The following is a 26,710-nucleotide window of genomic DNA, read 5'->3' as shown; positions in this document are numbered from 1 at the left end:
CTATCCAATTGCTAGAGAGAGGTTTAGCATGACCTTATCATAGATTATTTATCTGTCAATATTCTAATTCCTGGAGTGCTAATAGGATTTGTCTCTATTTGTCTCAGCCCCTCATTTATCAAGTAGTGAGACCAAGCTGTACGAGATAGGCAAAGAGAGTCTGCCCCACCCCCGGATCATACTACAGTGCTTCCAGTTTATTAAAATACCTTGTATCTTCACTCTCTTGGTTGCAGTCTATGACTGCAGCAGATACTGTTAATGTAGCAGTCCTGCATCATTGTACACCTGCACACAGGGCAGCTTTATTGTCATAACCTGCAGCTCTACACCAGGTGAGAGAATTCTTCTTTCAGTCAGGGGATATGGGTTCAACACCCACTCGATAATGTATCACAGACTGTCCAGTGCAAAATCAAAGAAGCACTGCATTGCAGGAAGTGAAATAGAAAAGAGAGGCCACATGTTCTCTCAGTTGCACGCAAAAGAACCCATAGCACTATTTAAAAGAAGGAGAATTCTCATTGTATGTACCAGTCTACTTGTGATTACATATGTTATTAACAGTTTCACTTCGATTTATCTTTCATAGCCCAAGGGGTTCAGTGATGGTTATGCTTAGCATTTTTGGCTTATTGGTGACTCAATTACACATCAGTACTGCAGAGTCATTAACATCAGTAACTTAAGATATTTGCAGCATGTATGAGAATTTTGTAAGTTTACTTTCTACCTACAAATGTGACTCCACGGTACTTTCCTGAAACAGCAAGTTGAAAACAGGTCTTGTTTTATTCTTACTGATGTACAGCAAATACATTTCAGGCAATTGCCAGCAGTTTGCCTGTCGTTTTCCTACTACCATACCCCTTACTTTGGCTACTATATTCATTGTATCTCATAGGGGAACATTTGACACTTATCTAAATAGAGAACAAGTTTTAAAGAAGGTTCTTACCTTTAGGTCATAAAGGTAATTGAAGCTACTCTTCTGGTCTGCAGCCTGCCTGACAGCCTCAGCCAGCTGTAATGACCCTCTGCCTCCAATGGACCAGTGATTGCATGGCACAGCATCATAAGCTCCAGAGCATTTTGCAATTTGACAGGCAAGATTAATCTCTGCTTCAGTATCAGTCCTATGCAAAGAAAGACTGTGATTATACAGTGCTTTTCACAATCTTAGAGTATCATAAATGACTGAACCAAAGTACTTTAGAAGAGAAGTTACTGGTGTTGTATTAGAAACGTAACAATCAATTTGTATACAGCATAATTGCAAAAACAGCAATGTGATCATAATCAAATGGTCTCTTCTTGTGATTAGATTAGATTACTTACAGCGTGGAAACAGACCCTTTGGCCCAACAAGTCCACACCGACCCGCCGAAGCATTTACCACCCAAACCCATGCCCTACATTTACCCCTTCAACTAACACAACAGGCAATTTAGCATAGCCAATTCATCTAACCTGCACACTTTTGGATTGTGGGAGGAAACCCACCCAGACACGGGGAGAATGTGCAAACACAGAGAGCCGCCCGAGGAGGGAACTGAACCCAGTTGGTTAAGTGATAAATATTGGTCAAGCTACAATGAAGTACCATACTCCTTTTCCACTAGTGCCAAGGGACCTCTACCCATCTGAAAGACAGAACTCCTACTGCCTTTAATTACCTCAATTGTTCAAGCAACACACCTAAATGCTCTTACAGGGAACCTTAAATTCTTCTTCATGCATACCCATTATCAATTTTAAATGCTAAAAAGGTATTAGATATGGAGACGAGCTACAGCTCCTGAATGAAACTTGGATTACAAGATTTGAAATGTTGAGGTCGGGGACACGAGTGTAGGCTTCCATTCTCTTCCATACAGAAGAAATAGTCATGAATGATTGAAGGAATTGACAGGGTAAAAAGAGAGAGAGAAATTATTTGGTCTGGTGGAGAGTCCAAAATAATCAAACATAACCTTAAACTCAGAGCTCAGCCGTAAGGAAGTGATGCATTGTTTTATACAAACAATATTAATATTCTAGGTCCCTCTCCATTAAAAAGTTGCTGAGGTTGGGGCTGGTGGGGATGAACTGAAAATTTCAGGAGTTTAAGATTGATCACATTGTTGTTAGGTAAGGATGTTAAGTGATGTACAGAAGATAACAGTCCAAAAGTGTTATGCTGAAAAAGCACAGCAGGTCAGGCAGCATCAGGAAGGGTTAATGAAGGGCTTATGTCCAAAACTTGATTTTCCTGCTCTTGGATGTTGCCTGACCTGCTGTACTTTTCCATGCCACACTTTTCAACTCTGATCTCCAGCAAGTGCAGTTCTCCCTTTCTCCATAAGGAAGGCAAGACAGATAAAGAGAGTTAAGATGATCTAACCAGCCTACTCATGATGCTTTATTGTGTTGGTCAGCATTTAAGTCGAAAGATGGAGAGTCTGTCAATGTTCATTTGCTAGTACTCAATTTCTACTGGACCACAGACTACATAGGGCGAAAGTGAGGACTGCTGATGCTGGAGATTAGAGTCGCGAGTGCAGTGTTGGAAAAGCACAGCAGGTCAGGCAGTATCCGCGGAGCGCCTCTTGTGTTGGGAAGTGGGTAGGTTGAGAAGACAGACAGACAAAGAAGAGCCCCTTTAAAAGCCAAATAATTGTGGATGTTGTAAACCAGAAACAAAAGCAGAATTGCTGGAAAAGCTCAGCCCATCTGGCAGCATCTGTGAAGACAAAACAGACTTAACATTTCATGTCCAGTGACCCTTCCTCAGAACTAATGGAAGCTAGGAAAATACCAGGGAGGTGGTTAGGAGTAAATGAGAAGTGGGGATACAGCCCAAAGACAGAATAGCAGTTGCACAGATAAATATGGGTAAATAGCTATTAACAGTCTCCATTAAAAGCTAAGGATAGGTAGTGCGTACTACCTTACAGACTATATGATAACAAGGCCTAGTATGTGGGATAGGGGGCTAGGTCATGGGGAGAGTTCAGACCCTAAAATTATTGAACTCAATATTGAGTCTGGAGAGCTGACGGGTGCCCAAGCAGAAAACGATGTGCTCTTCCAGCTTGTGCTGAGCTTCACTGGAACAATATAGCAGGCCTGAGACAGAAAATGTTAGGCAGGAAAAAGTGTGGTGTGTTAAAGTGGCAAAGGTTAACTTAGCGCAAGTTGGAAGAACAACAATTAATTTTCCACTTAGGAACCCTGAAGCCCTCCAGACTCAATATAGAGTTCGATAATTTTAGGGCCTGAACTCTCCCACGTCCAAGCCCCCTATACCACTCAACAGGCCTTGTTATCGCTGTGTCATTACCTATGGTTAGCCATTAACAATCTCCAATAACAGCTATTCACCCTCTTAGCCAGATCCTTATCTACTCCTTTGTCTGCCCAGCTGTTCTTCTCTTTGGGCTCTATCCCCACCCATTGTTTACTCCTTACCACCCCCACCCCCCAGTACTTCAGAGCATATAGTATCCCAAGACAACAACCTAACCCATTTATTTAGATCTGAAGCAAAGGTACAAGATTATCTACTAAACAGTTAGCCTTTCAGAAAGGTAGTCACTGAGGAATGAAAAGTTATCCAGTTCTGTGTAGTCTATAATGTTAACTGTTATATTTAGAGTCGTAGAGATGTACAGCATGGAAACAGACCCGTGGGCAGCACGGTGGCACAGTGGTTAGCGCTGCTGTCTCACAGCGCCTGAGACCCAGGTTCAATTCCCGACTCAGGCGACAGACTGTGTGGAGTTTGCACGTTCTCCCAGTGTCTGCATGAGTTTCCTCCGGGTGCTCCGGTTTCCTCCCACAGTCCAAAGATGTGCGGGTCAGGTGAATTGGTCATGCTAAATTGCCCGTAGTGTTAAGTAAGGGGTAAATGTAGGGTATGGGTGGGTTGCGCTTCGGCGGGTCGGTGTGGACTTGTTGGGCCGAAGGGCCTGTTTCCACACTGTAAGTAATCTAATCTAATCTAAATATCCCAACCCAATCTAGTCCCACCTACCAGCACCCAGCCCATATCCCTCCAAACCCTTCCTGTTCATATACCAATCCAAATGCCTTTTAAAATGTGGTAATTGTACCAGCCTCCACCACTTCCTCTGGCAGCTAGTCCACACATGCACCACCCTCTGTGAGAAAAAGCTGCCCTGTAGGTCTCTTAAATATCTTTCCTCTCTCACCTTAAACCAATGCTCTCTAGTTCTGGACTCCCCCACCCCAGGGAAAAGACCTTGTCTATTTACCCTATCCTTGCTCATGACTTTATAAACCTCTATAAAGGTCACCCCTCAGCCTCCAACACTCCAGGGAAAACAGCCCTAGCCTATTCAACCTTTCCCTATAGCTCAAATCCTCCAACCCTGTCAACATCCTTGTACATCTTTTTTGGACCTTTTCAAGTTTCACAACATCCTTCCGATGGGAAGGAGACCAGAATTGCATGCAATATTCCAAAAGTGGTCAAACCAATGTTCTATTCAACCATATTTTTGTGCATGCCTAACAATATTTTAAAACTTGGCTTCAGTTAACACATGCCTCGATTTCCTGGACTTGTGTATTGGCATATTTGCTCCCCATTAGTCAAATGCAAACTCTGCTGGCTTTGCAGCAGATTGAATAGGTGATTAAATCTGACAATGAGATTTCACATATTACAGCAAATAAAAATCCCAGCCTGGCATCCTATTACATTTTAAAGATAAATAATATTTCAGTAACTTTCTTAACAAATCAGCTAACAAATTATTCCAGCCAGCCAGTGAGATTTAATTCTTCAGATCAGCTTGAAATGTACTTTTCATGCAATTAAGTTAATATCTGCAGTCCGACTGATCTACCTCACTTTGAAGTAGCGAACTAAACTTGTGCATCACTTGCTCCTTTTTCTGCTATAAAGTTATACTTTTCCAAACAGTCCCCACAGTAAATCCTTCCCTTTACATTTGTTGCTCTTATTTCCATTTATCCCTAAAGATACTTAAGCATTTTTGTGGAATTGTAACTAAACTGAACATACTACCCCAGATAAGCAGTGATATTTAAACAAGACCAAAATGCTCTTGCCCTAGTGTTCTGATTATATTTCGCAATACTTCAAAACCATGTCGCATTCAACAGGACAAACAGCGTGCTATCATTCCTCAGTCATACAATCGTTTGACTCACGAGAATAACTTTAGATCTCAGTTTAAATTTTAGTTTTCACTAGATGTTTTTCCCATCACGCCTATAAATCCCCTGTATATCTTTAACAGTTACTATCAGAGCATGTACTGCTCTCTATTTTGGAGCATTACAGAAATTTGATAAAGCTTGCAATTTGTTTCAATGCCTAGGTTGTTAAGAGATCAGAAGCAACAGGCATCTAATGGCCTAAGCATTCCACACAACACCATCTCCTCAGTCTCAACTCAATACCTTCCAGTCGCTTTTTTTTCTATTTTTGAACCAAATTCTTAGTTTGATTTCTCATGTAGCTAGGATAGTCTTACCACCAACAAATGCGGAATTAAATGCTTCTGCCGAGTTCAGACTTCAACGTGTAAAGATAAACTGTGGCCACCAGGGGTTGTGTCAGAAATTAAAGTGTGAGAAACTCAGTATAGGTTTCAAAGCTGAACTGCATCAATTGAATGTCCTAGTTCTCAGATTAAAACTCAATGTCCAATGTCTTGAGCTGCTACTAGTAGCACTAGAAAATTATTCATAAATTGCTAATTCAACTTTCCTGAAATAGTTCAAAAAATCTTCACTCAACCTATGTAGTTTCTAATCTTCATTTATACTATAAGTGGACGGCAGAGTAATTTTTTTCTAGTTCAGTGAGACCCATTTCGAAAGGCATTGGATAATTCCATTAGAATCCACCCTTGTGAAGTTCGAAGTCACATCTTTCTAATTATTAGATAACATTCTTTTTAAAGTAATGAATTCCGATGCTGTTTTCATCCTTTAAATCAGATCAATGGATAATTGAAATTGCTACTTTAACAGAAAACAACTAACCAGTAATTATCAGAGGCAGATTGCTAGGCAAAGGCTCCATTTATAGTTCACCATATCTACAGCAATTTTGTTAAAATGAATTGTTTTAAACTCTCGATTTATAGTCAGCAATGTGCATTTATGTAGTGCCTTTAAGTAAAATCCCAGGGTCCTACACTGGATTGTTACCTGACACAATGGCACACACATAGACATGCAAGGGCAGATAACTAACTTTTTGGCTAATTAGAAAGGTTATAAAGAGCAATTTTAAAAAGGCAACTATAGAGGCTGACTGGTGAGGGAGAAAATTCCAGAGTTTAGGATCGAGAGCATAGAGTGTAGTGACAAAATGAGGGATTGCACAAAAGCCCAACTCAAAAGAACACATGGGAGAGGCAGGGGTATTTATGCACAAATGTTTGATCGTGGCAGGAGAGTTTAACAAAGCAGATTATAACACATGGAATCGCGGGCTTTATAAATGATTGCAGAAAATATAAAACCCAAGATACTGTGCTAAACCTACTTAAAACATTAGCTTGGTCCTCACTGGAATATTGAATGCAACTCTGGACACTATATTTTAGTAAGAACTTTATGATTTTGATTTTGAAGACAGCTCAGGAGGCTTTTACTGGAATGGTTCCAGGGATGAGAGATCTCACTTACGGATATACTGGTGAAGTTGGGGCTCTCCTCTGAGAAGGTGAAGCAAAGAGAAAACTTCATAGAGACATTTAAAATCGTAAAGGATGTGGATAAAATAAATAAAAGGAACAGATTCCAATGCCTGAAGACTGAATTACAGGAGAACACAGATGTCAGTCATTAGCTAGAAGTGTACTGGAGGGAAAAGTACGAGAAGCGACTAAGGAGAAGTTCAGATTTGGAATGTACTGCTTGCAAGGGTGCAAAATACAGATATAACTAGAAGCTTATGAAAGATATTGGAAACAGACCCTTCAGTCCTACTCATCCATGCCAACCAGGGAGCCCAACCCAATCTAATCCCACCTGCCAGCAACTAGCCCACATCCCTCTAAACCTTTCCTAGTCATATACCCATCCAGATGCCTTTTAAATGTTGCAATTGTACAAGCCTCCACCACTTCCTCTGGCAGCTCATTCCATACACATTCCACCCGCTGGGTGAAAAAGTCGCCCCTTAGCACTCCCCCACCTCAGGGAAAAGACTTTACCTATTTACCCTATCCATGCCCCTCATGATTTTATAAACCTCTATGAGGTCATTCCTCAGGCTCAACGCTCCAGGGAAAGCAGCCCGAGCCTATTCAACTTCTCCCTATAGCTCAAATCCTCCAACCCTGGCACCATCCTTGTCAATCTTTTCTGAATCCTTTCAGATTTCACAACATCTTTCCAATAGGATGGAGACCAGAACTGCATGCAATATTCCAAAAGTGGCCTAACCAATGTCCTGTATGGCCACATCACCTCCCAATTCCTTTACTCAATACTCAGACCAATAAAGAAAAGCATACCAAATGCCTTCTTCACTATCCTAACTAGCTGCTACTCCACTTTCAAGGAGCTATGAATCGACACTTCAAGGTCGCTTTGTTCAGCAATACTTCCTCTGACCTTACCATTAAGTATACAACTCCTGCTGAGATTTGCTTTCCCAAAATGCAGCACCTTACATTTATCTAAATTAAACTCCATCTGCCACTCCTCAGCCCACTGACCCATCTGGTCAAGATCCGGTTGCAATTTGGACTAACCTTCTTCACTGTCCATTACACCTTCAATTTTGGCATCATCTGCCAACTTACTAACTGTACCTCTTATGCTGACATCCAAATCATTTATATAAATGAAGAAAAGGATCCTTGTAGCACTCCACTAGTCACAGGCCTTCAGTCTGAAAAATAACCCTCCACCACCACCCTCTGTCATCTACCTTTGAGCCAGTTCTGTATCTAAATGGCTAGCTCTCCTTGTATTCCATGACATCTAACCGTGCGAACCAGTCTCCCATGGGGAACCTTATCGAACGCCTTACTGAAGTCCATATAGATCACGTCTACCGCTCTGCCCTCATCAATCGTCTTTGTCACTTCTTCAAAATACTCAATCAAGTTTGTGAGACATGATTTCCCACACACAAAGCCATGTTGACTATCCTTAATCAGTCCTTGCCTTTCCAAATACGTGTACATCTTGTCCCTCAGTATTCCCTCCAACAACTTAACAACCATTGACATTAGGCTCACTGGTCTATAGTTCTCCTGGCTTGTCGTTACCACCTTTCTTAAATAGTGGCACCATGTTAGGCAACCTCCAGTCTTCAGGCACTTCACCAGTGACTATCAATGATACAAATATCTCAACAAGAGGCCCAGCAATCACTTCTCTAGCTTCCCACAGGGTTCTAGGGTCCACCTGATCAGGTCCTGGGGGTTTATCCACTTTTATGCATTTCAATACATCCAGCACTTCCTACTCTGTAATCACTTTTCAAGTTGTCATCATCTTATTCCCTACATTCTACATCTTCCATGTCCTTTTCCCACAGTAAATACTGATGCAAAATACTCATTTAGTATTTCCCCCATTTCCTGCCTCTCCACACAAAGGCTGCCTTGCTGATTTTGAGGGGGAGAAAGTCAGGACTGCAGATGCTGGAGATCAGAGCTGAAAAATATGTTGCTGGAAAAGCGCAGCAAAGGCTAAGATAAAAGGTAGGGAGGAGGGACTTGAGGGAGGGGCGTTGGGAATGCGATAGGTAGGAGGAGATTAAGGTGAGGGTGATAGGCTGGAGGGGGGGGTGGGGGTGGGGGCAGAGAGGTCGAGAAGAAGATTGCAGGTCAAGGCAGAGGTGCTGAGTCTGAGGGTTGGGACTGAGATAAGGTGGGGGGGGGGGGGGGGGGGGGGAGGAAATAATGAGAAAGCTGGAGAAATCTGCATTCATCCCTTGTGGTTGGAGGGTTCCTAGGCAGAAGATGAGGTGCTCTTCCTCCAGGCGTCGTGTTGCCATGGTCTGGCGATGGAGGAGGCCAAGGACCTGCATGTCCTTGGCGGGGTGGGAGGGGGAGTTAAAGTGTTCAGCCATGGGACGGTTGGGTCCTCTGGGACACCCGCACCAACTAACCCAACCCCCGCTCCGTGGCTGAACACTAACTCCCCCTCCCGCTCCACCAAGGACATGCAGGTCCTTGGCCTCCTCCATCGCCAGACCATGGCAACACGACGCCCGGAGAAAGAGTGCCTCATCTTCCGCCGAGGAACCCTCCAACCACAAGGGATGAATGCAGATTTCTCCAGCTTCCTCATTTCCAACACCGCGCCCCCCCCCCCCCCCCCCCCAACCCCAGGACTCAGCACCGCCTTCTTGACCTGCAATCATCTTCCCGACCTCTCTGCCCCCACCCCGTCTCCGGCCTATCACCCGCATCTTAACCTCCTTCCACCTATCGCATTCCCAATGCCCCTCCCCCAAGTCCCTCCTCCCTATCTTTTATCTTGGCCTGCTTGGCACACCTTCCTCATTCCTGAAGGACTTATGCCCAAAACCTCAATTCTCCTGCTCCTTGAATGCTGCCTGACCTGCTGTGCTTTTCCAGCAACACATTTTTGATCTTTGAGGGGCCCTATTTTCTCCCTAGTTACCCTTTTGTCCATAATGTATTTGGTGAAACCCTTTCAATTCTCCTTAACTCTATTTGCCAAAGCTATGTTCTTCTTTTTGCCCTCCTGATTTCCCTATTAAGTATACTCCTACTGCCTTTGTACTCTAAGGATTCACTCGATCTATCCCGTCTATACCTGACATATGCTTCCTTCATTTTCTTAATCAAAACCTCAATTGCTTTAGTCATCCAGCATTCCCCATAGCTACCAGCCTTTCCTTTCACCCTAACAGGAATATACTTTCTCTGGACTCGTTATCTCATTTCTGAAGGCTTCCCATTTTCCAGCCGTCCCTTTATCTGCGAACATCTGCCCCCAATCAGCTTTTCAAAGTTCTTGCTTAATAACATCAAAATTAGCCTTCCCCCAATTTAGAACTTCAACTTTTAGATGTAGTCTATCCTTTTCCATCACTATTTTAAAACCAATAGAATTATGGTCACTGGCCCCAAGTGCTTCCCCACTGACACCTCAGTCACTTGCCCTGCCTTATTTCCCAAGCGTAGGTCAGGTTTTGCACCTTCTCTAGTCAGTACATCCACATACTGAATCAGAAAATGTTCTTATACACACTTTACGAATTCCTCTCTATCTAAACCTTTTACACTGTAGTAGTCCTGGTCTATGTTTGGAAAGTTAAAATCCCCTACCATAACCAACCTATTGCTCTTACAGATAACAGATCTCCTCACAAATTGGTTTCTCAATTTCCCTCTGACTATTAGGGTATCGATAATACAATCCCAATAAGGTGAGCATTCCTTTCTTATTTCTCAGTTCCACCCAAATAACTTCCCTGGGCATATCTTCCCTCAATACAGCTGTAATGTTGTCCCTTACCAAAAACGACACTCCCTTGCCTCCCTTTCTATCCTTCCTGGAGCATTTGTATCTTGGAACATTAAGCTGCCAGTCCTGCCAATCCCTGAGCCATGTTTCTGTAATTACTATTATATCCCAGTCCCATGTTCCTAACCATGCCCTGAGTTCATCTACCTTCCCTGTTCGCCCTCTTGCATTGAAATAAATGCAGTTTAATTTAGCAGTCCTACCTTGTTCTCTGCTTTGTCCCTGTCTGCCCTGTTTGACTCACCTTTGTTCTCAACTGTACCAGTATCAGATTGATCTCTTTCCTCATTATCTACCCCCCCACCACCCCCAAACTTACCCTCCTGAGCAGCTCTAGCTCCCTGCCAATATATTAGTCCCCTCCAAATTAGGTACAATCCGTCCTTCTTGTAGAAGTCACTTTTATCCCAAAAGGGATTCCAATGATCCAAAAATGTGAATCCTTCTCCCATACACCAACTCCTCAGCCATGCATTCATCTGCCCTATCCTTCTATTCGTGCCTTCACTAGCTTCTAGTACTAGGAGCAATCCAGATATTATTACTCGACGATCTTTTTAAATTCTTGCATAACTCTGTAGTCTCCCTTCAGAATCTCAACTTTTTCCCTTCCTGCTGGCCCCTCTCCCCTTTGAGAACATTGTACTCCCTCTCCGAGACATCCTTGATTCTGGAACCAGCAAAGCAACACACCATTCCGATTCTTCGCAGCTGGCCACAGAAACGTCTGCCTGTACCTCGGACTAGACAGTCCCTAAACACAATCCATCTCTTGGAACCTGGAGTATCCCTCTTCGCATTAGGAACAGTCTCAATTACCAGAAACTTGGCTGTTCGTGCTACGTTCCCCTGAGAATCCATCACCCCCTACATTTACCAAAACGGTATACTTGTTTGAAATGGGGATAGCCACAGAAGACTCCTGCACTACCTGCCTACCTCTTTTACCTTTCCTGGAGTTAACCATCTATGTGACTGTATCTGCGACTTTTCTCCCTTCCTATAACTGCCTGCCATCATATCCCCTTATAACAGCATCAACCTGTTAGTGAATTTAATTGGCTATCAGCAATATACCTGTTCAGTTTGAGAAAAGATTGAGTGATGAGAAGCCCCTTCATTAATTGATGTTTACATTGATTGGACACCTGGACAGTTCTTACAGAGGTGGAGAACCTGTAGCTTGAAATTCTGTTGAGGGGACAAGGCCTCCATAATGTATTAAGTGCTTCCCCATTGAGTCCCAAATCACAGCACTTACTTGAATACATTCACAGCAACTACAACCGGAATCCCAAACAGCTGTGCAATCTCTATCTGCTTTTGCAAATTACAGCACCCATCAGTCACCAGTTTCAGGTTCTACAAAAACAATGACATAACCTTTAAGTTTCTTTGTTTAAGGCTTAAGTACAGAAATGCTCAAAATGCTGAGCAGTCAGCAAGCACCTGCATAAAGACAAGCAGAGTTAACATTTCATCAGAAGTGAATCGAGAAAACAGAGTCTGTAAACAAATATACTGGCAGGAAAAGTACAACTATAAATGGCTTCAACGCAGCTGAATTAGGGAGGGTCAGCTAGTTTCACTACTTGTGCTTTTACATAAAATGAGAGCTTCCACAAACTTAGCTGGCATTCATTCCTCAATTGTGAAACCACATCTTATTAAATCTTTCAATGGTTTGGACTTATTCGGCCTTTGTCAATTTATACAAAGGAATAAATTAATCAAGAACATCTGAAGGAGTTAAAGCCCATGAGATTATGTAATCCTAACTGGTATTAAAGCACCTGCATATGTAGCTAAGGTATTTCTCAGGCCATCTTGTTTCATTATGCTTGGAAATTATTCAAAGATACAACTGCTCCAGAGAAAGCTCGTGAATAGAAAATCCCCTCTGAAGATGAGTGGTACCCACTGGTTCCATTCAGTCCATCACATCACAAAAAAATAAAAGTTTTATTGCATCAGAAATAACACTACACTAAATTTCTTACTCAAATTATTTTGGGATTTAGATTAATTCCAAAACAAGTGGCAAATTCTTATTATTTACAACATTTTCTTTATTTTCACCATCTCAAATCTGATACTAACATGCCTGAAAATTATATTTGCATCTTAGAGTTTACAGTTTGAATATACATGGAAATAATGCAATATGTTGAATATTTAAAAGTAATTATGTTTATTTGGCATAAAAAATAATATAAACTATCCTTCCATTACTTTGCACATAATTCCCACAGATTTCTTTCACAGCACATGCCCAAACTTGTGATCTCTAACTCTTAGATGGACAAGCAGACACACAGGAAAGTCAACTACCATTCTGAGTCAGAAATATATCGTCATCAGTGCTTGGTCAAAATCCTGGAACTCCTGATGCATGAGCACTAAGAGAGCTCCATTCATTAGACAGACTGCAGTTGTTAAAGAAAGCACATCACCATCTCCAAGTTAAATTTGGGACAAGGTATTAAATGCTGACCATGCCAGCCAAGCTTTCATCCCCTAAAAAGGAAGAAAGAAAAATTAAGATGCCAGTAACCTCAATAAATATTGTTCAATACTGGGGCAACACAGTGGTTCAGTGGTTAGCACTGCTGCCTTATGGTGCCAGGGTCCCAGATTAGATTCCAATCTCTGATGACTTGTCTGTGTGGAGTTTGTACATTCTCCCAGTCTCTGCGTGGGTTTCCTCCCAAAGGCCAAAGATGTGCAGATAAGATGGATTGATCAAACTAAATTGTCCATAGTGTCCAGGGATGTGCAGTCTAGGTGGATTAGCAAATTCTTACTACTTCTATATTACTTAAGTATTAACTAAACAATGTACCCTTGTTCAATAAGTTTTGTTTTGGCATTAAATCCATAATTTGATAGTTAAGAATCCTGGTAGATAGATCTTTTGGCTACAATCTGATGTAGATAAGGTATTTAAATTGGTCATCTTTATAAGCTAATAAAAGCATTTTTATTTTACATTACTGCTTTTAGATTAGTGGGATGAGGGCAATGACGCACTCCTCCGACTGCAGTCATAACAAGTACACATACAAGATTCTGGATTACATTACTACAGGAAACCTGAAGACTCGTCCGGTCTTTGTGATGTATACATACCTCCTCAGTGTACTCTTTTGATAGAGGTTTGCCTGCAGTGACCTGAAAGAGAACAAGTTAGTAACACTTGTTAAATTAAATACAGATTCTCACACAGAAGTTCATGCCTGAAGTTATACTTTATGCAAGCTATTTTGGGTGAAATGCAAACTAAACAAAAACACAAAAATAAAAACAGTAAAAGTAGTACAAAAGAGGTAGCATTTCAGAACACCTTTCGTGACCATAGGAGATTCTGATCACTTCATAATCGACCAAAAACGTTTAAATAATTGTTAAACATTGGCCATCACACAAAGAACTAGAGTACTGTTCCTCCAATTGTGACATCAGATTTCTTGCATCCAACTTTGGGCAGATGGTGGCCTTAGTTTCACACCTCAATTGAAGTGCCAACATTTACAGTGCAGCTCTCAACATTGACTGTACGGATTTGGATGTCAGACTGGATTATGTGCTCAGGTTCTTGAAGTTGTATTTCAATATATCACCTTCTGATTCGGAGAATCACTTAATCATGATGTATTACGGCCCTGGACTATTGGGTACAAATTCCTATCTTATTTCTCCATTGAACCTGAGCCATTGGGTGATTTTTAGTTCACAGACAAACTCTGACCAGCTTAAGTGAATGACAATACATTCAAAGCTTTACTTCCTTTCTCCAGACATCAATTTCTGCTCAATGCATCTTGTCTTGGTTGTTTGACTATGTCGATGTATGGAAAAAGAAACCCTCTGCTAAAGACAGATCTAACTGGATAGAAGAACAGACTTGGGGACAGAATGGTGCATTTTCGTTCCGATGTTTACACCATCTACTCACATTGGGGCCTCCACCATGCATTTTCAAGGCACGGATTGTTGCCACAAGCACTACCACATTAGGCTTAAGGCCTGATGTTCTGCACTTGATGTTGAAGAACTTCTCCATCCCAATATCAGCACCAAAGCCTGCTTCAGTCACTGAAAAATAAGACAATTAGACAACCTAGAAATTCAAAAAGTAGATTGTGTATGCAATCAAATGTCATCAGTCTGCTCATTTATTGACATTATGGCTCACCTTTATCTCAAGTTCCTTCCATCTGTCTTTAATCTAAATCGTTTTATATTCTTTAGAGAAAAGCTTATTGATTTTGGGCCTAAAATTAATAATTGAGTTGCCCATATTGTATTTTATGGACTATGTTCTGCAATTCTGCCATTCTGTGTGGAGGGGTTTTCTAATTTATCTCCTAAATAGCCTATCTCGATTTCAACAACAGTACATATTAGTCCAGTTGTGGTATAACCAAGATTTTGTAAGCTGTAGCAAAATTTCCTCCACTTTGTAGTCATGAAGGCAAACATCAATTAACATTTTGGATTATCCTTTGAGCCTAACTTACACATTTTAGTAAAATAAAATGAAGAACCGCAGATGCTGAAGATCTGAAACCAGAACAGATAATCCTGGGAAATCTCAGCAGGTCTGGCAGGATCTGCATGGAGAAAGTAGAGTTCAAGTTGAGTGACCCTTCAGAATCCGGTTAAAGTTAACTTTGCTTTCTCTGCAAAGTCTGCCAAACCTGCTGAGTTTCTCCAGTAATTCCTGTTTTTGTTCTATGTCTTTGTGATTAGTATATATAAGCTCCTAAATCATTCTGGCTCACCACTGTTCTTAGATCCACGCTATTTAGCCTTTTTAATTCAAAATGGACATCTCACACTGGGTGTTTAAATTCATTTATTGCGGGTTTATTACCCATTCACTTAATCTATTAAAATGCTTAATTATTTTACTGTTCCTGTCTATTCTATGTCATTACAATCTTGGATATACAATTCCAAATCATTAATGAAAACATTGATGAGTTGAAGCTCCAGGACATATCCTTGTGAGACACCACCAATTACTCCCTCCCAGTTTGGGTATTTGCACATTTTATTCCTAATTTCCATTTTACGATCCTCAACCTAATCTAACATTCTGTTATGCAGAATTTTCTCAAACACCTTCAGAATTGTATACAAGCTATAGCCATGGTTATTTCCTCCTCTATTTTTTAGGTACAGCCTCAAAACAAAAAAGTTAAATATGTAAGACATGACCCACCCTCAATTAACCAATGTTGCATTTCTTCAATTAGTTCAAATTTCTTTAGAATTAGAATCCCTATAGTATGTAAACAGGTCCTTCATCCTAATAAGGCCACACCAACCCTGCAAAGAGTAACCCACTTAGACCCATTCCCTTACCCCATATTTATTCCCGGCTAATGCACATAATCTACACATCCATGCACAATGTAGGCAATTTAGCGTGGCCAATTAATCTAACCTGCACATCTTTGGACCGAGTGGTCAAATGTTACATTTGTTACCAGTACGATGTAAAATAACAACAGAATAAACACTAATGTTCTAATATATATACACACTCATACCCATTTTGGCATATGCATTGACAAATTATATCTGTAAACATATTTATGGCAATATATTGTAAAGTCCATTAACAATTAAACTATTTCTACACTAAAAAGTATTCACAACAATTGCCTTTAAACAATTTAAACAGTCAAGTGAGAGTTCAATACTAGAAGTCCGAATTAAGCAACTTTGAACAACCACTTTTGCAGGTGACTGGACCACAGATATATTAATGCTGTTATGCACATTGCTGTGGAGTTTTATCAAGGGTTATCAAGATTTACCAGTTCATACATCATCATCTTCAATTCTTGCTAAGACAGAAGGAAGAGTCTCCTGTTTTCTCACAGGGTTGAAGGAATAATTTGAATGCGAGGGAGGAGTCACTAACATTTAGATATCAATGGCTTGTTATTTTGTGCAAATTCCAACCAATGTTGCGTAACAACATTCCCACCCATTCCTTTGTTAATGACTCAAGTATAGCCAAAATTTTGAATTTCCAGGGAAACAGTTGCTAAGATTGGATTGTGAAGCCTAGAGGATGCAAAATGGCGCACTTTTGATCAACAGGATCGCCTCAATACTACTTAGTTTCCTCCTAGGTTAATTCTCTTTGGCTCTGGATTGGGAAAGATACAAAGTAACGACATGTACTTACACAAGTGTCTGTGTCATAGTTAAACATCCCAAGGCGCTTCACAGAATATCAGAATTATGTTGCAGAAGGTAGCCATTCAGGCCATTGGTTCTTCATTTGCTCTGAGTATTTTGACTTGGCTCCATTTCCTGCCTTATCCCCAAAATCCTGCATGCTGTTTCTTTTTAAATAATTATCCAATGCCCTCTTGAAACCTCAAGCGAACCTGCCTCCTCCACACTTCCAGACATTAATACAATGAGTTGTCTGAATATGGTATGCAAAGTGTTTTTGCCCTCGCTCCCACATGTACTTTTTTTGCAAAGCACTTTTTTAAAGAAGTGTTTCCGGTTCTCGATCTTCAGTGGTTGAGAATGATTTCAGAGTGAGTACATTTTCTCCCTATTTACTATGTCCTGACCATTCACTTTTCATCAAATCTCTCAAGAGTTTGCCTCTCCAAGGAGCACATCACTACTTTTCCCAATGTATCCACACAACTGAAGTTTTCATCTCTGAAACTATTCTTCTAAACCCCTTCTATACTCTGTCCAATGCATTCATGTTCTTTGTAAAAGCGTAGTGTCCAGAGCTGTACACTTCGTCCATCTGACATCCAGTCAGTGGTCTATGAGATTCAACATGACCTGCCTGCTATTGTGGACTAGACCCCTATCAAGGAGAAAGTGAGGTCTGCAGATGTTGGAGTATCAGAGCTGAAAATGTGTTGCTGGAAAAGCGCAGCAGGTCAGGCAGCATCCAAGGAACAGGAAATTCGACGTTTCGGGCATAAGCCCTTCATCAGGAATGAGAAAAATGTGTCCTCATCCGCTGCACCCGATGTGGCCTCCTCTATATTGGGGAGACAGGCCGCCTACTTGCGGAATGTTTCAGAGAACACCTCTGGGACACCCAGACCGACCGACCAACCCAACCACCCCGTGGCTCAACACTTTAACTCTCCCTCCCACTCCACCAAGGACATGCAGGTCCTTGGACTCCTCCATCGCCAGACCATGGCAACACGACGGTTGGAGGAAGAACGCCTCATCTTCCGTCTGGGAACCCTCCAACCACAAGGGATGAACTCAGATTTCTCCAGTTTCCTCATTTCCCCTCCCCCCACCTTGTCTCAGTCGATTCCCTCGAACTCAGCACTGCCCTCCTAACCTGCAATCTTCTTCCTGACCTCTCCGCCCCCACCCCACTCCAGCCTATCACCCTCACCTTGACCTCCTTCCACCTATCACATCTCCATCGCCCCTCCCTCAAGTCCCTCCTCCCTACCTTTTATCTTAGCCTGCTGGACACACTTTCCTCATTCCTGATGAAGGGAATATGCCCAAAACGTCGAATTTCCTGTTCCTTGGATGCTGCTGGACCTGCTGCACTTTTCCAGCAACACATTTTCAGCTATAGACTCCTATCAATGAAGCTAAGTGTTCAAAACAAAAGAAATTAAGTTCTAGATACCTGGATTAAAAATCACATACCAGGTTATAGTCCAACAGGTTTATTTGCAAGCACTAACTTTCAGAGCGCTGCTCCTTCATCAGGTGATCGTAAGACAAAATTTATAGCAAACCTTTACAGTGTGATATAACTGAAATCATATATTGAAAAAGACCTGGAATGTTTAAGTCTCTCATCTTTTAGAATGAACATATTGGTTTCAGTTCTTTCATACGTAATTCGCAGAACTTCTTTAAAGTTACACTCTCAAGTGAACTTTAACAACTGGTGTCATGCCAGCCCCGAAAATGCATTTAAGGTGTGAGGTGCCCTATGCTACAATGTTCAGACCGATTCTAAACTAAGAAATGGGTTTGCAGAATTTTAATGGATTCATGCAGTTTTTGAGCAAAATGAAATGTAATTCTGCAAGAATAAATTCACCCCACAAACTTGTGTGTTTGTGGGGGGGGGGGGGGGGAATGTCTGACTGTGCACGAGAGAGAGTGTAAAGGGGAATAAGTATGTGCGAAAATGCAGGTGTGTGGGAGTGTGTGTGTTAATGCATGAGAGATGGTCTGTGTGAGTTTATGAATCTGTAGGGGTGTGTGTGTGTGTGTGTGTGTGTGTGTATATATACACACGTGCATAGGAGTGTGTCTGTGTCTTTCTGTGTGTGCATCTGTCAGTGTCTGTTCATGTCACACTACAGGTGACCCCATTGCCCAACAAACAGACACACATTCCTACAGACCCATATTCCCATGCAGACCCTCTCTCATATGCTCACACACATATGCTCACATACACAGTCACACACTCAGGCGCGCACGCACACACCCTCTCACAGATCTATACCCCTTCTCTCACACTCACACACACACACACACACACACACACACACACACACACACACACATAAGTTTGTGGGGTGAATTTGTACTTGCAGAATTACATTTTATTTTGTTCAAAAACAGCACAAATCCATGTAGGATTCTGCAAATCCGTTTTTTAGATTAGAATCAGTCCGAACATTGTGGCACAGACAGCTTCACACAGGGCACCTCACACCTTAAATGCATTATCTGTGCTGACTTGACATCAATTGCTAAAGTTCACTTGAGAATGTAACTTTAAAGTTCTGCGATTTACCTATGAAAGAACTGAAACCAACACGTTCATTCTAAAAAGATGAGACAAACAATCCATGGCTTTTTCAAAACATAATTTCAGTTACATCACACTATAAACTTTTGCTATAAATTCTGTGTCTTAAGATCTTATACTCCACAACCACCTGAAGGAGTAGCGCTCCGAAAGCTAAAGCTTCCAAATAAACTTGTTGGACTATAACCTGGTGTTGCTTGATCTTTAACTGTTTAAATTTCAACTCAGTTTGGATTGCTTAGAAGACGGACACATGTTGCTAGAAACAAGATTCCATTCAGTTTCCTTCCAAAAGTTTCCTTTCCAGTCCACATGTCTCATTCTTATCTTTTTGCCATCTACTAATTCAGAGATTGCTGAACATGTCTATGGCTGGGCTCCCTTGAAAATTGGCAGCATGCATACTTGGGTCCTGCATAAATCATCAATATTAGGCCAGAGAAAGGAGCCGCAAGATGAAAATTCTGAAGCACTTAAAAAAAATTATAGCAGAAAACTAGGATATTTTATACAACTTTTCAACAACGCTATTTAAATCAGCACCTCAAACATCATGGTTAATCACAGTGCTTGCACAGCACAGACCAACAGACAGACCTCAAATAGGAGGACAAACTTGTTCACTTTGAACTAGTACCACATGGTGTGTCGAGTTTGCTAGATGAAGTAACTTCTCAACAATTTTATGGAATTAGATGGATTCTACTCAAATGTGCCATCCTTATCACAGTTAGTTTGTGTACTGCGACATTTCCTCCTCAGCCTGTACAGTCATTATAAGTCAGATCCGTTCTTGGAAAGAAAGCTCATTATGTGCAAAAGGAAGGAAGCAGCAATTGTAACTCCACACACTGGATGCTTGAGACCATTTATAAAAGGAAATGCCGTAGGAAAATGGATAAGCTCTCTGCTGAACTTGCACTCGAGTGGATCATGCAGCTGTTCACTCCTCAGTAAATTGTGAATATCTGTCATCAAGTTCCTTTTTCTGCCTGAATCCTAATTCATTCCCATCACCCCCAACCTTGCTACCATTCGTTGGCTCTCAATTCAGCAATGACTCATTTTCGCAGTCAAACCCCTTCACACCCTCCCTAATCCTTATTTATATAACCTGCTTGGTCTCACAGTCTTCAGAGTTCTGTGTGCTCAATCCTGGCGTTCTGAGCATCTTGATTTTAATCTCTCAAGTATTTTAAAAGTATTCTTGACAATGAATTCCAAAGTAGAATTGGCAAGTCAAAAAAGAGACAGAAGTAGAATGACATTGTTCCAAAAAAGATTTTCCAGAAAAAAAAAAATCAGCTTTTGTGCATTTGAAAACCCTTGCAAGTTAATTATTTACTTTTGTAAATTGAGGAAATCAATGGCAAGAAAAAAAAATCTACAAAAACAAGACAGATGAACACTGGTTTGGCCTGTGTTATTCATAGGGAAAAAGGTGCATAGGCATGTCAGTTATAGAGATGTACAGCATAAAAGCAGACCCCTCGGTCCAACCCGTCCATGCCGAACAGATATCCTAAACTAATCTAGTCCCATTTACCAGCACTTGGCCCATATCCATCTAAACGCTTCCTATTCATTTACACATGCAGATTTAAATGTTGCAGTTGTACTCGCCTTCACCAGTTCTTCTGGTAGCTCATTTTATACATGCATCACTCAGGTCCCTTTTTATAACTCACCCTAAAATTATGCCTTCTAGTTCTGGTCTCCCTGACCCCAGCGAAAAGACCTTGTCTATTTATCCTATCCATGTCCCTCATGATTTTATAAGCCTATATAAGGTCACCCTTCAGCCTGCAATGCTGTGGGAAAACAAGGTCCCAGCCTATTCAGCCCCTCCCTGTAGATCAAATCCTCTAACCCTGACAACATCCTTGTTAATCTTTTCTGAACCCTTTCAAGTTTCACAACATCTTTCTGATAGGAAGGAGACCAGAATTGCATGCAATATTCCAACAGTGTCCTAACCAATGTCCTCTACAGCTACAACATGACCTCCCAATTCCTGTACTCAATACTCTGACCAATAAAAGAAAGCATATCATTACCTTCTTCACTATCCTATCTACCTGCAACTCGACTTTCAAGGAGCTATGAACGTGCACTCCTAGGTTTCTTTGTTCAGCAACATGCCCTAGGACCTTACCGTCAAGTGTAGAGATCCTGCTCCGATTTGTTTTTCCAAAATGCAGCACCTCGCATTTATCTGAATTAAACTCCATCTGTCACCTCAGTCCACTGGCCCATCTGATCAAGATCCCGCTGTAATCTGAGGTAACCTTCTTCACTGTCTAGTACACCTCCAATTTTGGATTCAACTGGAAACCTACTAACAACCCCACCTATGTTCACATCATTTATATAAATAACATGAAGTAATGGACCCAGCACTGACCCTTGTGGCACTCCACTGGTCACAGGCCTCCAGTATGAAAAACAACCCTCCACCACCACCACCCCCTATATTCTACCTTTGTGCCAGTTCTGTATCCAAATGGCCAGTTCTCCCTGTATTCCATGAGATCTAACTTTGCTAACCAGTCCCCTACGGGGAACCAAGTCGAACGCCTTACTGAAGTCCATATAGATCACGCTATTCCTGAAGAAGGGCTTTTGCCCAAAACGTCAATTCTCCTGCTCCACGGATGCCGCCTGACTTGCTGTGTTTTTCCAGCACCACATGCTTGACTCCATATAGATCATGTACACCGCTCTGCCCTCGTCAATCCTCTTTGTTACTTAAAAAAAAAACTCAATCAAGTTTGAGAGGCATGATTTCCCACACGCAAAGCCATGTTGACTATCCCTAATTATACCTTGCCTTTCCAAATATGTGCAAACCCTGTCCCTCAGGATTCCCTCCAACGACTTGCCCAGCACAAACATCAGGCTCACTGGTCTATAGTTTCCTTCGTTGTCCTTACCACCCTTCTTAAACAGTGGCACCACATTAGCCAATCGCCACTCTTCCGGCACCTCGCCTGTGACTATCGATGATACAATTATCTCAGCAAGAGGCCCAGCAATCACTTCCCTTGCTACCCACAGAGTTCTAGGGTACACCTAATCCGGTCCTGGGAATTTATCTACCTTAATGTTTTTCAAGGCATCCAACACTTCCTCCTCTGTAATATGGACATTTTTCCAAGATATCACCATCCATTTCCCCACATTATTTACGATCCACACCCTTTTCCACCGTAAACACTGATGCAAAATAATCGTTTAGTATCTTCCCCCATCTCCTGCGGCTCCACGCAAAGGCTGCCTTGCTGATCTTTGAGGGGCCCTATTCTCTCCCTAGTTATCCTTTTGTCCTTAATATATTTATAAAAACCCTTTGGAATCTCCTTAACTCTATTTGCTATCGCATGTCCCCTTTTTGCCTTCCTGATTTCCATCATGAGCATTCTCCCACTGCCATTACACTCTAAGGATTCTCTTGGTCTCTCATGTCTATACATGGCATCTGCTTCCTTCTTTTTCTTAACCAAAACCTCAGTTTCTCTAGTCATCCAGCATTCCCTACAAATACCAGCCTTTCCTTTCACTCTAACATGAATATATTGTCTCTGGACTCTCGTTACCTCTTTTGTGAAGGCTTCCCATTTTTCAGCCATCCCTTTACCTGCGAATATCTGCCCCAAATCAGCTTTTGCAAGTTCTTGCCTAATATCGTCAAAATTAGCATTCCTCTTATTTAGAACTTCAACTTTTAGATCCAGTCTATGCTTTTCCCTCACTATTTAAAAACCAATAGAATTATGGTCACTGGTCCCAAAGTGGTACCCCACTGACATCTCAGTCATCTGCCTTGCCTTATTTCCCGAGAGTAGGTCAAGTTTTGCACCTTCTTTAGTAGGTACATCCACATACTGAAACAGAAAATGTTCTTGTATACATTTTACAAATTTCTCTCCATCTAAACCCTTAACACTGTAGTAGCTCTGGTCTATGTTTGGAAAGGTAAAATCCCCAACCATAACCACCCTATTATTCTTACAGATACTCTGAACTGAAGGTTCAACTCCTGCAACATTAACAGAACAAATAATTTGATATTTTTCCCTTTCTTGTTGATTTGTTTTTTTAAAAAAAAGAACAGGCTTCTGCTTATATAGCAATTTCATGGCAGATGTTCCAAAGCACTATGCAGCTAATGAAGTACTTTTGAAGTGTAATCACTGTTGGAATGGAGAAATCGCAGCAGCCAGTTTGCGCACACCTAGCTCCCGCAAACTACAATGGGATAACTAACCAATTAGACCATAAGAAACAGGAGCAGAAGATGGTCACTTAGATTTGATTTGGAGATACCAGTGTTGGATTGGGGTGTACAAAGTTAAAAATCACAAGACACCAGGTTATAGTCCAACAGGTTTAATTGGAAGCACACTAGCTTTTGGAGCGACGGTCCTGATGAACTACCACCTGGTGAAGTAGTGTCGCTCTGAAAGCTAGTGTGCTCCCAATTAAACCTGTTGGACTATAACCTGGTGTTGAGAGATTTTTAACATCATTTAGTTTAATGAGTCTGATCTGGCGTTCACTGATATCTGGTAATGCTCAACTCCAGTTTCCTGCTTCCCCCCCAAAACCCTGGATTCCCTTACTTGATTAAAAATTGCTCTCTCAGCCTTGAAAAGCCTCAACTATCCACAGATTCAACTACCCTTAGAAGAAATTGCTCCTCATCTGGGTCTTAAAATGTACGACGCCTTATTCTGAGAATATGCCCTTTGGTCCTAGATTCTCCCACAAGGGGAAGCAACCTTTTTACACTTACCCTATCAAATTACTTAAGAATTTTATATGCTCCAATCAGATCACCACTCACTTTTCTGTACTCCAATGAGTACAGGCCCAATATATGCAACTTCTCCTCATTACAGTCCCTGCCATACCTGGTATCAGCTCAGTGAACAATCTCTGGACAACCTCCAATGCAAGAATATAGCTCCTTCAATAAGGGGCCCAAAACTGTTCAAACTTTTCAAGCGTGGTCTTATATGAAAGCATCAAGGTTTTGCTAATATCATATTTGATTATTTTTGAAATAAAAGACTTACATTCCATTTGCCTTCCCTATTAAAGTGCTGAATTTGGCTGCTAGCTTTTAGTGATTCATGGGTGAGGAGTCCATTGGTTCCAAAGATTTCTGCAGTCTTTCTAAAGGATTCTGGGTAATCCAAGATGGAGGATGGGAAAAATTTCTGGCTAAAACAGCTGCTCCTTTTTTGAGGTATTTTAAGTGTTGGAGGTGATTCCCTCGAATTCCAAGAGCAGCAATTACTGTTTTATATACTTTGCATTTTTTTCCCTCCGAAGTTCCAAAACAAAGTCAAAACAACAGCACTTCTAAAAGTGAGAGGAACAGACAAAGGAAGCATATGGTTAGGTCAGTGCAGGAGACAGAGAGAGAAAGAATCCCACATTGCTAACTGACACAGCAGTGAACATACACAGTTACTGCCTTTGCTGTTTGAATTCATGTATCGCTGGACATCGGAGTGCATCTGGGAAAATTAACAAACAGTGAAATTCATAACTAATCTTGGAGGAACCTGTTTGGGAGAGGTTGCAGCACATAAACAGATAAGTGAATATTTTAAGTGTGGCCTCACAGTGAGTCTGCAGTAGTGAGTAGAGTGGGTTCTTTCTCGATTATGTTATTTTGAGATATGTCTCTTGATTAAACTTAAAAAAATAAGCCATCAGTATTAACCTGAAGTAGTGTTTAGTAGAGGAATAAGACAGAGCGATTTTCTGGGTCTGTAGATTGAAAGAAGCAAAAATGGCCTTTAGTAGAGTAGAGTAGATGCTCTTCCTGTCAGATGTGGAAGTTTAGGGAAAGTTTACGGGTTACTGAGGATTATATCTACAATAAATGCTGTTGGTTGCAATTGCTATCAGATCGCATGCATCAGTTGGAAAGACAGTTCGACGTAATGAGGAATTTACAAGAGCAAGGGGATGTAGTGGAAGGCAGTAAAGTCGCAGATACAGTCATGTACATGGGTTAACTCCAGGGAACGTGAAAGAGGTAGGCAAGTAGTGGCTATCCCCACTTCAAACAAATATGCTGTTTTGGAAAATATAGGGGGTGATGGATTCTCAGGGGAATGTAGCACGAACAGCCAAGTTTCTGGTATTGAGACTGGCTCTAATGTAATGAGGGGTATGTCGAGTTACAAGAGATCAATTGTGTTAGGGGATTCTCTAGTCCGAGGTACAGACAGACGTTTCTGTGGCCAGCAGCGAAAAGTCAGAATGGTGTGTTACTTCACTGGTGCCAGGATCAAGGATGTCTCAGAGAGGGTGCAGAATATTCTCAAGGGGATAGAAACCAGAAGGTCATTTTACACATTGGAACAAACAACACAGGAGGGGAAAAGGTTGAGATTCTGAAGGGAGATTACAAAGAATTAAGTAGGAAGTTAAACAGGAGATCCTTAAGAGTAGTAATATCTGTATTACTCCCGGTGCTATGAGCTAGTGAGGGCAGGAATAGGAGGATAGAGCAGGTGAATGCCTGGCTGAGGAGCTAGTGTATGCAAGAAATATTCACATTTTTGCATCATGGAATCTCTTTTGGGATAGAAGTGACTTGTACAAGGAGCTAGGATTGCACCTAAATTGCAAGGATACTAATATATTGGCAGAGAGATTTGCTAGAGTTGCTCAGGAGGATTTCAATTAGTAAAGTTGGATGGGGGTGGGTAGGAGTGGGGGAGGAATTCCAAGGAGATAATGAGGAAAGAGATCAATCTGATACTGGTACAATTGAGAACAAAGGTGAGTCAAACAGTCAGGGCAGGCAGGGACAAAGCAGAGAACAAAATCAGACTGATAAATTAAACTGCAATTATTTCAATGCAAGAGGCCAAACAGGGAAAGCGGATGAAGTCAGGGCTTGGTTAGGAACATGGGACTGAGATATCATAGCAATTAAGGAAACATGGCTGAGTGATGGGACAGGACTAGCAGCTTAATGTTCCTGGATACTAATGCTACAGGAAGGACAAAAAAGGAGGCAAGAGAGGAGAGGGAATGGCAGTTTTGATAAGGGATAGCATTACAGCTATGCTGAGGGAGGATATTCCCTGAAATACATCCAGGGAAGTTATTTGAGTGGAACTGAGAAATAAGAATGGGATGATCACCTTATTGAGATTGTATTATAGACCCCCCAATAATCAGAGGGAAATTGAGAAACAAACTTGTAAGGAGATCTCAGCTATCTGTAAGAACAATAGGGTGGTTATGGTAGGGCATTTTAATTTTCTAAACATATAAAGGGACTGCCACAGTGTTAAGGGTTTAGATTAGATTAGATTCCCTACAGTGTGGAAACAGGCCCTTTGGCCCAACCAGTCCACACCGACCCTCCAAAGA

At 41.5% G+C, this 26,710-nt stretch overlaps 1 protein-coding gene across 3 annotated transcripts in view; it reads right to left on the bottom strand.

The window, feature by feature from the left end:
• The window catches only part of mthfd1l (methylenetetrahydrofolate dehydrogenase (NADP+ dependent) 1 like), a 173,562-nt gene that overhangs the window by 58,736 nt on the left and 88,116 nt on the right, over positions 1 to 26,710 (bottom strand). For all 3 annotated transcript variants that reach the window (XM_060831051.1, XM_060831052.1, XM_060831054.1), the window contains exons 21-24: positions 14,459 to 14,598; positions 13,633 to 13,674; positions 11,765 to 11,865; positions 959 to 1,136 (exon numbers count right to left, since the gene is read on the bottom strand). In XM_060831051.1, the coding sequence (XP_060687034.1) occupies positions 959 to 1,136; positions 11,765 to 11,865; positions 13,633 to 13,674; positions 14,459 to 14,598 (461 nt within the window). The remainder of the gene's footprint in view (positions 1 to 958; positions 1,137 to 11,764; positions 11,866 to 13,632; positions 13,675 to 14,458; positions 14,599 to 26,710) is intronic.

This window comes from Hemiscyllium ocellatum, chromosome 10 (genome assembly GCF_020745735.1).
Source record: "Hemiscyllium ocellatum isolate sHemOce1 chromosome 10, sHemOce1.pat.X.cur, whole genome shotgun sequence".
Classification (NCBI taxonomy): domain Eukaryota; kingdom Metazoa; phylum Chordata; class Chondrichthyes; order Orectolobiformes; family Hemiscylliidae; genus Hemiscyllium; species Hemiscyllium ocellatum.
Note: the sequence above shows the minus strand (reverse complement) of the source record. Positions and strands in the feature narration are given on the sequence as shown.